This window comes from Falco punctatus (genome assembly GCF_963210335.1).
Source record: "Falco punctatus genome assembly, chromosome: 8".
NCBI classification, from domain to species: domain Eukaryota; kingdom Metazoa; phylum Chordata; class Aves; order Falconiformes; family Falconidae; genus Falco; species Falco punctatus.
In genome coordinates, this window is record NC_137588.1 from 58,878,848 (window position 1) to 58,894,873 (window position 16,026).

At 54.7% G+C, this 16,026-nt stretch overlaps 1 protein-coding gene across 4 annotated transcripts in view; it reads left to right on the plus strand.

The window, feature by feature from the left end:
* PDGFRB (platelet derived growth factor receptor beta) overlaps window positions 1-16,026 on the plus strand; it is a 34,567-nt gene that overhangs the window by 6,296 nt on the left and 12,245 nt on the right. For 2 of the 4 annotated variants that reach the window (XM_080399439.1, XM_080399440.1), the window contains 13 exons: window positions 8,051-8,120; window positions 9,617-9,913; window positions 10,359-10,628; window positions 10,904-11,031; window positions 11,361-11,535; window positions 12,114-12,306; window positions 12,518-12,633; window positions 13,172-13,298; window positions 13,457-13,668; window positions 14,440-14,534; window positions 14,828-14,960; window positions 15,379-15,483; window positions 15,594-15,704. In XM_080399439.1, coding sequence (XP_080255565.1) covers window positions 8,072-8,120; window positions 9,617-9,913; window positions 10,359-10,628; window positions 10,904-11,031; window positions 11,361-11,535; window positions 12,114-12,306; window positions 12,518-12,633; window positions 13,172-13,298; window positions 13,457-13,668; window positions 14,440-14,534; window positions 14,828-14,960; window positions 15,379-15,483; window positions 15,594-15,704 — 2,011 coding nt within the window. In that variant the 5' untranslated portion in view covers window positions 8,051-8,071. Of the gene's footprint in view, window positions 1-6,593; window positions 6,692-8,050; window positions 8,121-9,616; window positions 9,914-10,358; window positions 10,629-10,903; window positions 11,032-11,360; window positions 11,536-12,113; window positions 12,307-12,517; window positions 12,634-13,171; window positions 13,299-13,456; window positions 13,669-14,439; window positions 14,535-14,827; window positions 14,961-15,378; window positions 15,484-15,593; window positions 15,705-16,026 lie in introns of those variants that run through there. The other 2 variants (XM_080399441.1, XM_080399442.1) reach the window with 2 other exon arrangements.

A 16,026-nucleotide genomic window follows, 5' to 3' on the forward strand; every position in this document is an offset into this window, starting at 1 on the left:
TCTGTGTCTCAGGGAAATTGTCAGAGAAGGATCAGGTTGCTCATCCTTCACTGTTATGTAGGACTAATAAGACCACAACATTCTGACTGCTCCTGGGACTTTGCAAAGACCCTACATCCTACCAGGGCTCAGGATGGCTCTCTTTCTCCTGCCTCCATCACCCTCCCCTCCCAGCTGATGATTAGTGGTTAATTAGAGCAAGCTGGGACCTTTGGCTCTAGCCCTGGCCCCATCATAGCAGCCACCCTCAAATAGCAGCTCTGAGCAGGTGATAGTGGTGCTGACATGCTGGGGATTATTTTCCTCCTCATGTATACCTTAGCAGAGTGCTTCCCTTGCATCTCATCTCCGCGGGAAAGCAGACACAGCTTTCTGGCAGCCAAGGTATGTGAGCGGGGAAAGCCCTGGGGGTGCCAGGACATGAGATCAGCAGCCAGGATGGTGCCTAACCCTTGGTCCCACATCCCCTGCTTCCCCCTTCCACTCCACCAGTGGTGGGGAAAACCAGCAGGCAAACAGGTGGGCTCTGCTCAGAGAGGCAAGCCCCATCCAGCCCCACGTGCTCGGGAGCTGGGACCCCTCAATATGCCACTTCAGGGGTGGAGGGGCCAGAGAGCTCTTTGAGTCACTGCTGCCAGCCAGCCCTGAGGTGTTGCTGCTTGGTTGGAGGGGCCAGCAGTGAAGCAATGCAGGGAGCTGTGTGGGTACTGAGCTGTGGTTTAGGTGCCCTGCAGCTACGTTCATAACTCGCGTGATGTGTTCTCCTGAAATGTCTTTGCTGTCGGGGCAATGGGGAAGTTGGGGGACGGTAACGGACAGCCAGCTGGGCTCTGTTGCATCCTTTAGAGCATCCTGCTGGAGAAGGGTGCTGGGAAAGGCTGAAATGCTCCCAAGGGGCACATTTGTGCCTCCCCAGGGGATCGCTGCACTGCAATGGGCCAGCCCCAAGGCTGAGCAAAGCCCTGCTCCCCCCACCCAGTGTGAGCATCCCTTGTCACACACAACGCCAGACTTCGGGGCTGTGCTCCGAAATGCTGGCCAGTCCCCAGCACCACCATGGACCCGTCGTGGCATCACCATGGCCCTGGCACTGATTGGCTGCCCTAGGGAGGGTAAGGGAGACAGGATTTGTCTGGGGTGAGGAGCAGGGTATGCAGCAAGGGACAGCTAGGCACTGCCTCAGCTTTGCCTGGCACGTGGCAGCCGTTCTTCCTAACACCCCCATTCCTCCTTCCCTGACCCCAGGTGAGCCCTGGTCCTCACCCAGGGTTTTCCCACAGCCTGGGCCAAGCTCGCAGGCTCTGGGGAGCAGCCCTGTCAGCCCTGGGGCATGGCCTTTCCTCCGAAAGTGGAAGCAGGGGAGCATATGCAGCTGAAAGGGCCACAAATACCAGCACTCGAGGCTGGGGGATTATTTGTAATGCTGGCACCTCTCCAAACAGATGTTTTGTTTTATTTTGAACTTACACTAAATAGGTCGCTTTTTTCCTCCATCTCCCATGGGCTTAAAATGGAGTGGGAAAGCTGGGGGGGGATTAAAGCTGAGAGTGCAGGGCTCACCATGGTCCCATGTCCCCCTGTCCCAGCTCCTCGCAGCGAGAAAGCCCATGGCTTGAGGTTTTCTGGATCGCGTGCGTGCACGTTACAGTCACCCCACACTCGGATGGGGAGGGTGGCCACAGCTGAAACGGGGCTGCATGGGGCTCACCACCCCACCCCATTCCTCACATGGCTGACCCCAGGGCTGCTGAATCATACCGCCGGGGCTCAATGCGGACTCATCATCCTCCCCGGCAGCTTCCCTCCCTGCTTTGGAGTCATGGTCCTCATTTTCAGCTTTCTGACAGATGCTGTCAAAGCCTGCAATAGCCCGTGGCAGGCTGGCCCGGAGAAGGCTGCCTGTGATAGCTCATGTCCTGCCATCTGGCTGCAGGACCAGTGCCCTCATGATCACACAACCACCTCCTCCAGGTGCCACTGAAGCTGGGGACCAGGATCTGAGGTCCTGGGCAGGGTCTCTGGTCACACTATCCCTGCTTTCTGCAGCAGAGGCAAGCAGGAAAGCTGTCCCCACCTGTGGCTATGTGGTGGCCCTGAGCTCATACTGCCCTGGAGGTGGCATATGCCCCTGCTTTGACCATCTCCTAAGAGCGTGGTCCACACCAGAATTGTGGGTTTAATCACATCTTCGCAGACCAAAGAGCTCTGGCAAAACCACTCAGAGGGTTCAGGCATTAGCAGTGCTGCCTCTAAGTGCTTGCAAAACCTCACCTCTGCAAGGAACCCCCAAACTCAGGCACGCTGCAAACGGGCAGCCAGGGCTCTCAGCATCCCTTGGTCTCACCGGTGCCTGGGTAAAGCCTCAGAACCCCTTGGTGCTGGCAGGTGGTTGGGTGAGGCGGGTTTTGCCCCCAGATGTTCATCCCCTGGGCAGGGATGGCCTGTGGGACCCCAGGGACTCCCCTCCCCTCTGCCCCTCAGCCTGGTTTCAGATTTCCTACCTCTGTGTTTTATCAGCAGCTGTTTATGGGCCTTGGGACGGCAGGCTCCCCATGTGTGTGCCCTGCCTAATTCTAGCCATGTGCTGGGAAAAAGAAAAAGGGCTCTGTGATGATAATCTGGCCTGTGAGTAAACACGGTGTCATGAGAGCCAAGGGACCCCAGAGGAGAGATGTTGCAACTCTGGATGGTTCCAGCCAAATGGAAAAAAAAACCACCACCACCAACCACTCAGTTTTATTTAGATTAAAGGGTGGGAAAGAAGCAGTTGCAGAGGCCAGAGGGAGGGTGGCAGAGGAACACAGGACAAGCCAAAGAGTTTCACTGCCAGACAAGCAAAGCTTGGGTTTCAGGAGTCTCCAGCCTTTGCTCGGGGAGCTTTTTGCTGTCAAAAGAGGGGGACGGTGCTCCCTCCAGCCAGGAAAAGCCCTCGCTCCCTGGCTGCGAGTAGCACTGATCATGGGATCCATACGGGGCTTTTTTTTTTTATTGCATATGGGCACCCACGATCTCACTTAATGACTCAGATGCGCTTAGACAAAGAAGAAATAAAGTATATTTTATTTCCCGCTAATTTGCACCAGATGTCCCTCGCCTGCTTGGCAGGACGGCAGGGCCGGCAAGCATTGTGGGAGCGCCTGGAAGCACAGCCCTAGCAAGAAAAGTTGCTAGAAATAGAAAGCCAGAGGAAGAGAAAGGACCAGAGGCTGTGTGAGAGGCCTGGCTTTGCTTCTCCACTCCTTCTCTCACCACGGTCGTCCTGTCGCCAGCCGAGATGCCCTGGCAAGCCGGGCTGGCAGCCAGCACCTCTGCCCAGCATTGCAGGATGAGGGAGGCTTGGGCAAGGGGAGCACAGTGAGTGTAGAAAAGCAATGTGGGGTAATGGGTGCAGGAATTGCCCTGGTAATGTAAATTTGCTGAGCTGGGTCTGTGCACCCTGATTTCCAGCAGATAGCACATCCCCTTGCTGGTGTGTAGGGACCAGAGCTCCTCCCAAGGTGGCTGTCAGCACAGCTGCGGCTGCTCTCCCCCTCCCTGGCACGCCGAGCCATCTCCTTCCCCATGCACTAGCTTTAAGGCTGGTTCCGGCTCCCACGGCACTGGAGGTGCTTGCAGGACCCCCAAGCTGGTTCTCCACAGGACGTTAGTGGTTCTGGAGGAAAGGCAAGAAACATAGGCTAGGCATGCTTGGGAGGAGGGCAGTGGCCTGGGAGGGCCCCCTTGGTGTGGATGCTCATGGTTTAAGACATTTGCAGTGCTGGAAATGTCCCCATCCTACATGATCCATGCTTGGGCACGGGCGGTGTCATGCGATGCTTGTGCCAGCACTGCCATGGGTGCTGTGGTGCTCTGCCACGAGCGCTGCCCCGTACACGTGCTGGGAGCAACAGCAGAGGGAAGGGAGCTCAGAGGTGTGGCAGGGCATGCTGAGCTAAGTCAAAGGAAATTCTCGCCTGGTTTCCCAGGAATAGTCAAGACTGAGCCCACACAACATATTTTGGGCATTAGCAAAGGCATCTTTGGCTTACTAGCATCATTAAAGAAGAGATAGGTCTGAAGTGGGGGAACAGTAATAAATCAATAAGGTTTGGTGATGCCTGGTCTGCTGAGCAAGGCACTGTGAAGTGGGAAGAGTGGCAGAGATGGCTGGAGGGATGGTACTTACTAAATAAAGATGTGACCACCCTCAGAAGAGGCTGGATACAGCATTTCCACATATCCAAGACCCTGGGCGTAGCCCTGCTCCCGCTGCAGAAATTCCTCTCCAAGTTCATTAGCCACAGAGGCATCAGCCCCTGGCCACCACTTGCAGCAGCAAGCAGGGGAGTGGGAGAGGAGGTGGAGAAGAAAGCTCAGCTGTCTTCAGATTTGGGATGCAGGAGAAATGAGAGTGGGCTGCTCTGGAGAAGCTGTGAAGTCATGATATGGGGAATTGTGAGACTTGAGTACTGGTCCTGGCGCAGCCGTGGCCCTCTTTGAGGCCCGTCTGACCTCTTTGCTCTGGCTCTCTCTCCTGTGTCCCGTCTGTGAGGGCACGGCTCCATGGACCATCAGAGCCCAGGGTGCCTTCTGCACAGCGCTGCTGCTGCTGCTCAGGGATGTTGGCGTGCCCCCATTTGTCCCATTGCCCCATGCAACATGCTGCAAAAGCATGAGGGTAGAGCTGCTCAGACAGGCTCTCAGCGGTGCCTGGGCACAGCCAGCTCTGGGATGCTGCCCTTTTGCCAGTGCGGCAGCGGGCTGGGAAAGCCGGCAGCCCGAGCTGGCTCAGCTCTCCCGTCTCGCCAGCAAACCCGCTCGCCGCTCCTGTCCCTGTCCGGAGGAGGAGCGGCCGCATTCCTAAAGCCACACGTGCAGCACTGCTGGGCTGATGTGATTACAGAGGACAGATAAGGACAGACAATGTGGCCCTGTCACCGGGCAGGGACAGTCGCCTGTATCTGTGTCTCATTTGGACTCGAAACCCTCCCAGATATTCGCTGTCCTGAAGTGCCCAGATCCCAGCCTCGCTGGGCAGCAGCGCGGAGGCGAGCAGGGACGTGGTGTGCAGGCTGGCAGGGAGCCATCCTCCCCCATGGCACTCGGCAGAGCCCCAGCATGGCCCCAGGGACCCCAGACCCTGGGAGAGCGCGGCCACCCCACAGGCATGTGGGCCTGAATGTGGGCACAGAGCTGCATTGCCCAGCCAGCCCAGCCTCCCTGCGAGCCAGCTGACCTCCTGTCTCCTCTCCCAGCCAAATTCCTCTTTTAGAATAATAAACACTGCAGCTTAACAGAAAAGCTCCCTGCCCTGCTGGGCCAGGGACAGCTTGCCCTCACATCACGGTGCCAGAGAGGGGCAGAGGAAGGTCTGTACCTGTGCTGGCAGGGAGGAGAGGATGGTGAGGGGTATAAGGTGGGGATGGAGAGCTCAGACTTCACCTTGGCAGCTGCAAGGTGGGAGGCTGCTGCAGAGCCGCAGGGCTGAGGGAAGGGCGCTGGAGGTGGCATTGCTGCAGGACCTCCCTGGCTTCCAGGCATGTACCAGGATGGATGGAAGCAAGTAGTCCCATGGCTTGAAAATCCTCAGGTCCTGGCTGATGGGAAGGTTGTAGGAGTCTAAGGGGTCCATGGCACCCTGCTAACCCATAGTGTTTGGGTCTCTGGGTGGGAAAACATCTGGGACCCTGCTTTCGGATCACTGAATGGGGCTGTACCCACCTCAGCTCTTCCTTGTCTGGCACTCATAGGGTGTATCTTATTGCTCTTGCTGAGAACAAAAGCTGAGATTGAGGAGCAGAACAAGTGCTCTCAAGGCTGGCAGTGAGCTGGGGGTATTTGCATCCCTTCTGAAATGCCTGTGTGCACATGACAGGGAGAAAAAGGTTTGTCCTTCTGCTAGCCATGTTCTGCGTGCGTCCTGCAGGACGGGCAGAGCTCAGCACCTCCAGGCATACCTCTTGCCCTGGCCAGATCAGACAAACAAGGGAGAGCTCACCAATTCTTGTGAGATGTTGCCACCCTCCCACTTTGCTTGGGAAGTGTCTCCAAGAGAAATGCTTTTCTGCAAAACCAGCAGCTTTATTAAAAACAACTATGAACACAGGGGAAGCAGCCAGAGGCAGCAGATGGAGGCTGCAGGGCTCCCACTGCTCGCTGAACCAGCAGCCATGCTAGCCCAGCATCAACATGCACCTGCAGCCAGCTCTGGCAGAGCCATGGATTGCCCTATCGTTATCCTACAGAGATCACTGGTGGAGTGAAGGGTCTGTCTGTGTGGGAAGAGGAATCCAAGATCTCACCTGGAATAGGACCAACAGTGACAGCCATGAAGATGGTGGACAGGCAGCTAAAACCTGGGCATGAGTTTGGGAAGACCTTAGGTGCTGTCAGGAGATACTTTGGGAGGGGTCGAATGCAGCCTGGGTTGCGCATGCAGGCAGGGAGGGGTGAAAGAAGAGGATCCCAGTGGTCCTTAAAACCTTGGACATTGAATAATAGATGAATCACAAACCTCTGCAAGGGAGAGTTGGGAAAAAAATCTAACTGTTCTCATGGCGGTGCCTTGGAGGGCATTGAGATTAGGTTGTCCGTCATCCTCCTCTCTCCTGCAGGTTGGTGCTCTCTGAGGGTGGGTGCAGTGAAGTCATGTTCGTTTACAGCCTGAATTTCACCTTGGTCCTTTCATCCTACGCACCCCCAGCTCTTCCCTGTAAGTTCTCTTATCCCCTCTGGCAAATGCAGAAGAAAGAAGGAATCACAGAAGGGTTTTTCTGGAGGGGGGACAGGGAAGCTGCTGAATAAGCTGGAGACCTGGAAGGATTTGGTGGTAGATCAGCCTTTTGTTGAGCCAAAGCAAGAGAATAATAAAAACATCTGACAAGCTCACGTCATTTAAAAAACATTTCCTCCTTAACATCAAGCAGACCAAGAGGCCACTCCAGGGCCAAGAGGCAGCAGAGCCGCTCAGTAAGAGACAGTGCCTGGGGCCAGGTCAGCAAGTCCAGATTGCCACTAGCTGCCCTCATGCCTGGCGAGCAGCTCCGCAGAGCAATGTACCAGTGTCATGGGGGCTTCTCCTCGGGGTCTGCCTTGGGAGCAGGTTCAAAATATCTCTTGCACTGGGAGAGGGGAGGTGGTCCAGCGGCAGGGCAGGAGCTCAGCCCTAGATTGCAGCGTGGCTGAGCTGTGAAGTTGAGCTCCATGCAGGAGCATCCCCAAGTTCAGGACAGCTGAACTGCCTTTCCCCCCCAGCTTCGCCCAGGCACAGAGGAAGCCTTTCCCCTTACTTTTCCCCTTGTTAGCTTCTTCATTTTGCTTTTCAGAAATACTCATCCCCATTCCTGAGGCATGATGAGGAGGGTTGCCTATCACCCCATTACATAGGGGACAGACCCCACTGTTCTTAGAGACCTCTGGCTTCATCTTTTCTGGGCTCTTGGTTTGCATCTGGGAGGGCTAAAAATGCTCTCAGGAACATTTCTTGAGAAATGTTGATGAAAGGGATTTTTAACCAAAAAGCTCTCTTAAATATTCCCTTTATATATATATATATATATTTAAAAGTTACATACAAGAAACTAAGGTTTTTGTGGAGTTTCTTTGGCCTTGCTTTATTTCATTGGAGGGAGCAGAAAATGTGGGAGGGTTGGAGGGGAATCTGTTTTCTAGCAAGTTTTATCTCACTGGGACTGAGGGAAGCAAAAACTAAGGGGAAAAAAGGCAAGCAGTATAGCAGAGGGAGGGAGGAAGGCAGGGCTCTGCAGTGCGGGGAGCGGCAGTTCGAGCAGAGATGAGCAAGAGCTGACACAACTGCTGGAGCCTCCAGCAAAACCCCTGTTTACCAGCGGGAGATGCCTTAGAAACAGCTCCTTCTGCAGATTCAGCGTGAGGGGGAACCAGCCACCCCGCTGGGAGGGAAAGGCTGGAAACTGGAAAGAGATGAGAGGTTTCTGAGGTGGAGAAAGAAACCTGGGGCTTGGGTAGGGGCTCCGGCCCCCCCTGCCCGGGGTGGCCAAGGGATCCCTCCTCTGCTGGCAGTGCTGCGCTTATCCCGCTTTGTTCTTGGCAGGATTCAGCCCCAGAGCCCACCATGCTGCACCCCTCTCTGAAGACATCTCTCTGGCTCCTCATCCTCACTGGTGAGTACTGTGGCCAGGGAGGCGTGTGCAGGATTGGCCCCTGCGTGGGGATGCTGCCCTGGGGTGCTCACTTTAGGGCGAGGGGGAGGAAAGGGCACTGCCGTGGGGAGGCACTGGGGTGCACAGCATGCTCCAGGCACATCTGTCTCTCCTAACGACTTGGGTCCATGGGCTCGTGCCACCCCAGTCCCATGGCAGGGTGGATGTAAAGATGACATGCAGCTGCGTGGAAGGAGGAGACCTTTGCAGAGGCAGTACTGCCAGGTGTGCTCAGCGGGCAGCAGACACCTGACAACCTGCATTAGGTGGACGTTACCGACACCCCCACAGCAGGAAGGATTCGATCAGACCCCATATATATTATAAACCCCCGCAGCAACGCAACAGGACGTTTGGCTGCATCTGGGCTGTTTACAGCAGTGCTTCGAGTACCTGGGGACTGTCCCCCGCTGCCCTGCCCGCCAGTGGGGACACCAGGGAGGAGCACGCGTCCCAGCCCCACTGGGACATCCAGACAAAGGGTGAAGCAAGGAAGCTGGGAGAGACATGGGGAGCCATTCAGGAAGACCTTGCCTGCTCTATTGCTTCCAAAGGATTTCCTGCAAGGTTTTGCTTTCATTCCCTTTTCACTTTCTTGTAAACTGACATTGTTTCAGCCTAGTCTGTGCCCGTCTGACACTGTCCCTGTGGAGAGGCAGCCAGCAGAGCAGGGAGTTGCATCATCTCCTCTCCCCCTTGTTTGCTAAATGCATGGCCTTTGAAGGTGCATCTGAGACCTACCTCTGCCTTTACAGGGACAGGCTCATTTAGAGGTCAGCAGTACTATCTATACTGCACTGTCAGCTCCCTGAGCCATCTACACCAACTCACAGGATGCATAAAAGCCAAGAATGTAAGCAAATGTGGGGAAGGCCCAGGTCACCCCCCTTTCCAGCCCCATCCTTACCAAGGATGTCCCTTGGGCTGTTGCAGCAGCACCACAGCATGGCTGCGTCCCAGCGTAGCTCTGTCTACACCCACAGTTTCAGCAGCTGCCCCAAATCCCTCCTGAGCCAGCCTTCTGCTCCTCACCGTCTGATGACACTGGGCAGCACTGAGGATGCAGTTACCTCGCAGAAAGTTTGGACAGGGACAGATGGAGTTAAAGCTTAAGATGGGGGGTTCTCCACCCAGAATTGCCAAGGACAACGTGGGCAACTTTGAACGTTGCTAAACCCAGTGATGTCTTATTTCCTCTCCAGTAAGGGTTTCAGGAGGTACAGGGAATGAAGGGTGACCCAGCAAGGTCTAGGTTGACAGGACAGTTCTGAGGAGAGTATGTCTTTGTGAGTGGTGGCTATGCCAAAGAGGACAAATCCAGCAAGGTTATTTTTCAGTGTAAAGGCTAACACAACAAACCAAATACATTGGCATGAGGTTGTGCTCTAGCATACTTCTCCTTGGACTTCAGAGGAATCCAATTCCAAAAAACAAATCCTCTCTCCCTCCTCTCCCAGGTCTGCCGGAGGTAACGTCCGGGGGCAGTGGGCTGCACATCGAACCCAGAGACACTGAGCTTGTCCTCGGCCTCCACAGCACCTTCTCCCTCTTGTGCTATGGGGACAATGTGCTGGTCTGGGAACGGGAGGGGCAGCCCCTCGCTGCATCCCTGGAGCAAAGGGATGGTGTCTTCTTCAGCAATCTCACCCTCAGGAATGTGACGGGTCGTCACACCGGGGAGTACACGTGCACCTACAGCCCTGACCATGCTCCAGAGCCAGCAGAGAGGAAAGCCCTGTACATCTATGTTCCAGGTAGGGGACAGCATGTCCTTGTCTCTGCATTTCCACACAGTTTAGCCAACAGGAGCAAGAAGGATTTGAACTATCATGCTGTCTCTAAGCACCTGGCTCCCCAAAATCCTTCCTCCCGTTGTAGGAGAGCCCTCATGGCAGGTCATCTGGCTGTGGCATGTCTTTGGTATGCCAGTTCATGAGAGAGGCCCATGGGTAGTGTGTTGGGACAAGTCGGGAGGGAGGCAACGGTGCTAGGTGGCAGTGTCTGGGTCTCTCTCACCCTCCCCAGGAGAGATTTGGCAAACCCACAACATGGCAGCTCTACTTTTCCATGGGGAGTAAGAGAAGAAGCATCCCACTAGTCTGGAGACAGAGCCCTGTGTTGTAGTCCTGGAGGAGCACAGAGAAGCCCTGGTTCAGCTTCAAGCAGCTTTCTGTAATCAATGTTCCTTCTCTCCCACAGATCCCTCCCTAGTCTTCCTCCCTGCAATCACCTCTGAAGAGCTCTTCATCTTCATCACGGGCTACACAGAGGCCATCATCCCATGTCGTGTGACCAACCCACAGATGCAGGTGACACTCTATGAGAAGAAGGTGGAGAACCCCATCCCAGCTGCTTATGACCCACAACAGGGATTCAAAGGCTTCTTTGAGGATAAGACCTATTTCTGCCGGACAATTGTGGATGACCAGGAGGTGGATTCGGACACCTTCTATGTCTATAGGATCCAGGGTGAGCTGCCATTGTCATAGCATACCTGTACACCTGCTGTGGCTGTTCCTTCAGCCCAATGGCAGGGCACAACAAAGCTCTCCCCCTGCCTCCTTAGTGATGCCCCTCATCAATTTGCAGGCTGAATTTAGTTTTGTCTCCATTAGAGAATGGGTTCTGCCGAAGTGCCAACTCCATCCACCAGGGAAAAGACTTCCCAGTGGATCAGTCCACCCAGGATAGATGGACTGCATGCCCACTTCATTATTCATTCCTTTCTTTCACCTTTCCCACAGTGTCATCTGTGAACGTCTCCATCAGCGCAGTGCAGACCATAGTGCGTCAAGGAGAAAATGTTACCCTGATGTGCACTGTGAGCGGCAATGAGCTAGTCAACTTCAACTGGGATTATCCCCGCAAGCAAGTGAGTACTCCAGCCCCACAGGCTCCGGGCAGCAGCTCCAGCCTTTGCCCAGATGTCCCATGACAATCATTCATCAATATCCCCATGGCAGAAACTGTGGGATACTGCTGCTGCCATACAGGGAGGCTTGATGGGGTTATCCTTGGATTAAGGCTGTTTGTCTCAGTGGCCTCTGATCAGCACGTGTTCCCTGTCCCTCTGGCAGCCAAACTGGGGTCCTCTACCCCCCCCCCCCCTCCTCCTCCCTCCCTGTGAGCCTGGCTTTGCAGCTTCAATGGCAGAACATGCTCTTGACTTCTTAGACCATATCTTCTGTCCACATTGTGCAGGCAGGGAAGGCTGTGGAGCCAGTGACTGACTTCCTACCTGGATCCACTCATGAGATCCGCTCCATCCTCATCATCCAGAACGCAGAGCTAGAGGACAGTGGGACCTACGTCTGCAATGTCTCTGAGGGCTACCATGAGAAGACAGACCGGAAAGACATCACCATCCATGTGATCGGTGCGTTGCTGCCCACATGCCCAAAGCCAGCAAACCACATGGCGTCCAGGCATGATGCCCCAGAGTGACACCCTCTTCTCTCTGCATGGCCTCCAGCTCTCTCTCCTATTCCCCTCTGCCCTAAATAACCATGACAAAAAGCCTTCCCTCACCCCACATCACTGCTGCCCACTTCTTGGCTTCAAAACATCCCAAATTTCCCACCATGGCTTTTTGTGACCCTTTAAGTCACATGAGGGTACGGGTAAGAGCTCTTCTGCACAGTGCAATGCCAAGGTGATGTGAGGCCATATTGTTATCTCCAGTCTGTCCTACTTTTGTGTAATTTGAGGGAACTTGCCCCATCTCCACAAAGTAACAGCCTTTCCCCTGCATGCTGCCTGCCCCGTGAGCTCCTCTGCAGCTCTGCATCTGCACTCCTCTCAGACACAAGCCTGAAGCCTTGAGAGATGGATCTGGAGCTGCCCCACCATTTCTGGGTGTTCACAGCATTTTTCTGCAGACCCATGTTTGTCCAAAGGGCTGGAAAGGGGGTTGCTTCTCTCTCTGACCCCCTTATCCCTCCTACCCCCTCTCAGAGCGTGGCTTTGTGCGCTTCCACACCCACCTACCCAACACGGTGTATGCCGAGGTCCACAAGAGCCACACCATTCAGGTGGAGGTGGAAGCCTACCCACAGCCCAGCATTGTATGGCTGAAGAACAACAAGACTTTGACCATGGAGAGCAGCAGCGAGTTCACCATCACCAGCAGGAACCTGTCAGAAACCAGGTGAGGGCCCATTGTTCCTCGCCAGGGTGTGTGTGTGTGTATAATTCGCAAAGCAACCTTCAAATTGTTGGTTGGACACGGTTGGTGGTTGAATGCCTTTCCATGAGTGGATTTCAAGCATGCCTCAGATGGGTAGGAGCTGGTTGCCTCTGAGCATTGTCAGTCCCCAGGTACCTTCCCATACAAATCACTGTCTCCTCCACTCCTCCAGGTACCAGACAGCTTTGGTGCTTGTGCGGGTGAAGCAGGAAGAAGGAGGATTTTACACTATCCGGGCTTCCAATGAGGATGATGAGCAGGAGCTGTCCTTCCATCTGCAGATAAATGGTGAGGATGGGCATGCAGACATGGGGCTGAGGAGTGTGTGGGGATTTTCAGGAGGTGGCTCCATCCTTTGCTGCAGGACTCTCAGACTGAAGTCCTTACTCCTCTAACTACACAGCTCCAGAGTGGTTTTGTTTAAAGGAAGAGCATTCGAGCAAGACACATGCTCATTTGCAATATCTCACACTTGGTCTCACAGCAAGGGGGACAGGGAGGCAGTGCAGACACCAGCGGTTTGGCCTTCATGCCCTTGCACAGGGTAGTAAATGCAGAGATGATTGTGCAGCTCTGATGTCCAGGACTTTTCTCTGTGCTTGCCTGTGTTCTCCAAGCAAGCTAGATGGGGGCAGGTCTTCTCCATAGTTCCCTCAAATCTTTCTCTTTTTGCTGTTAGCTTTCAAAAATAAAACACAATTGATAAGCTGAGTCCTACCTCACCGTCTCCTAACCCCCAGGCCATGTTAGGGGTATAGTGGAATCAAGTTCTGCTTCCATCCTGCAGTCAGAAAGGAGAATTCACTCCCATCGTTCTTGGTTTCAGTACCAGCCAAAGTGGTGGACCTCAAAGAGAACAGCAGTGCCAGCAGTGGGGAGCAGACTGTAACATGCTCTGCTGAAGGCATGCCCCTGCCAGAGATCAGCTGGTCTACTTGCAGTGACATCAAATGGTAAGTGGAGTGATGGAGCCCATGGGAATGGCTGGACTCTTGCATTTATTAGAATAATAAACTATTATTTTATTGTATTCTGCTGGCCTACACTCCCAGGCATCCCATGGTGGTACATGGTCCCAACTCTCAAGTGCCTTTATCCTCCCTCCAACCAGGTGCAGCACCAAGGGGCAGCCCACCCGGCTGCTAGGGAACGAGTCCACAGAGATTGGTCTGCAGACCAACACCACGTACCACGCGGAGCTGCAGGTGTACCGCGTGAACAGCACCCTGCAGCTGCACAGGGTGGATGAGCCCCTGCTCCTGAGATGCACCGTGCAAAACTTCCTGGGCACCAACTCCCAGGACATCACTCTGGTCCCACATGGTGAGGCCTGAGGGGAGGGTCTGGGTCAGTGGTGCTGAGCTAGACTTTTCTCTCTGTGTCTCCAGGCCGGAGGTGCTGGGAGCCAGGTCTGTCCTCTGATGACAGCAGTCCTTGAAGGCAGGAAAGCTGGGTATTTCTGCCCAAAATGAAGCCTCCTTTGGGTTGAGCAGGAAAGGCTGCTCCAGGAGGAGTCTGGAGCCCTTATGTCCTCTAGACATGGACATCCTCTTGCCACTACTGGCAGGGTCATTCCCCCAGGGAGGCGAGATCAGAGTGCCAGAACAGGTCCCCGGTGCCTTGTTATGAGCCTGCGGGTCACTAGATGGTGCCACGGACTCGAACATCCATGCACTGAACATCCCAAATAGGAGGAAGGATGCTCTAACCCCAGGCCCAGAGCTTCCAGCCCTCCCCCAAGCAAACCAGCCCCTCTAGCTCCTTACACTCTACCATGGCCAAACCTCTCCCAAGGCAGCAAGCCCTCTAATGGGCTGTCAAAACTCATCACCCCAATATCTCTGGGGTGCTGGCCCTGCCAGTGCTGGGCAGGTCTGCCCAGGAGGAGAGGACAAGGACTGTCCCCACCCAGAGGAGAGCTCAGGGCCGATGTTTTTTTGGGGGAAGGTGTGTAGCAGGAGGGGGGACAGTGGCTAGAGGGGAGAAGGGGAAGGGTGCAGGGACCCTTCTGCGTTGCTGTCCCCTCCTTTGCCCAGGGTACTCAGACCATGCAGAGGTGGAGAAGTCTGACTGCTGTCCCTGTTATCATTGTAGCCTTGCCATTCAAGGTGGTCATCATCTCTGTCATCCTGGCCCTGCTGGTCCTCACCGTCATCTCCCTGATCATCCTGATCGTCCTGTGGCAGAAGGTAAAAGAGGAGAGTGCTCCCAGGCTGCCACAGTAGTATCCTTGTGTCAGGGTGGCTGGGAAGAGCAAAGCTGTGAACTCCTGCTGGCATGGGCTTGCTGATGTCCCACCTGTGCCAGGAACCATGGGACTCCATCAGTCTCTGCATGCCCCTGGCATCTGTAGGCTAGGCGTGGAATGAGGCAACAGCTGCAGGGACCAAAGACTCCCTCACAAAGCCCATCCACATCCCCCATGCCCTCTCTGACTGTCAGCCTCTCAGATATCTTTTTTTCCCTTTGCTCCCCTTTCCAGAAACCTCGTTACGAAATCCGCTGGAAGGTGATTGAGTCAGTCAGCTCTGATGGGCATGAGTACATCTACGTGGATCCCATGCAGCTCCCTTATGACTCCAGCTGGGAGGTGCCCAGGGACAAGCTGGTATTAGGTAAAGGCTCTGTAGGTCCCTCTGATGGACCCCTGGGGTCCTGGCTGTCTGGGAGTGATAGATTTGGGCTTGGGATCTCTAAAACAGACCAACCCAGAAAAGGCACAGAGATCCCTGCAGATACAATGTGATCCTGGGAGCGGGGGACCATCTGGGGCCATAGTGGGAGGCCAGCTGCTCCCTTTTGCATGAAGTACTGGGTTATTCCTGGCCATCTTTTCTTGCAGCTGAAGGATCCTTCTCTTCCTAGTCAGATGTAAGCCAGCCCTAGCCCCAAACATCATAGTTCAAGACTGCCTCCATGCCCACCAGAATGACTTTAGCAAGGCTGGTGGGGTTCCAGACAGGGGACTTTTCCAAGCTCCCCTCCTCACCTCTCTGCGAGGACCAACTTTGTCTCTTTGCTGTTTCTTTGCAGGACGCACTCTCGGCTCTGGTGCCTTTGGACGTGTTGTGGAGGCAACAGCCCATGGCCTGAGCCATTCGCAGTCCACCATGAAAGTTGCAGTCAAAATGCTCAAGTGTGAGTTGCCCCCACACCACCTTTTTCCCCCACCCAAAACCCACAAGGCCAAACAGTGCTCATGCACAGCCCTCCTTGTGCTCCCATTCACACTGGGCTTTCCCCAACAGCCACTGCCCGGAGCAGTGAGAAGCAAGCCCTCATGTCCGAGCTGAAGATCATGAGCCACCTGGGACCTCACCTCAACATCGTCAACTTGCTGGGGGCCTGCACCAAAGGAGGTAGGGGAGCGCTGGGTGCCTTGTCTCCTCTCCCGGCTTCCCAGGACTGTGTTAAGGAAGAGGACTGTCCTCAGAATAATTGCTGTTTTCCGGGTCAGAATGATTTACCTTTCCTCTAGGAAAGCCTTGTGGGGCTCTGAAAGCCTTTCTTTTCAACCTGTTTGAAACCGAGAAGGCATGTTTCTGTTAGCCCCCACCTCCCTCCCCAAACACAAATTTCAAATTGCAAAAACTCTTGATACCAGAAAGGTGGCTTTGCCCCCTGGCCCTGCCCAGACATCTGCAATCTGGTAATGTCCATGTGGGGTGAAGTTCTCTGCCC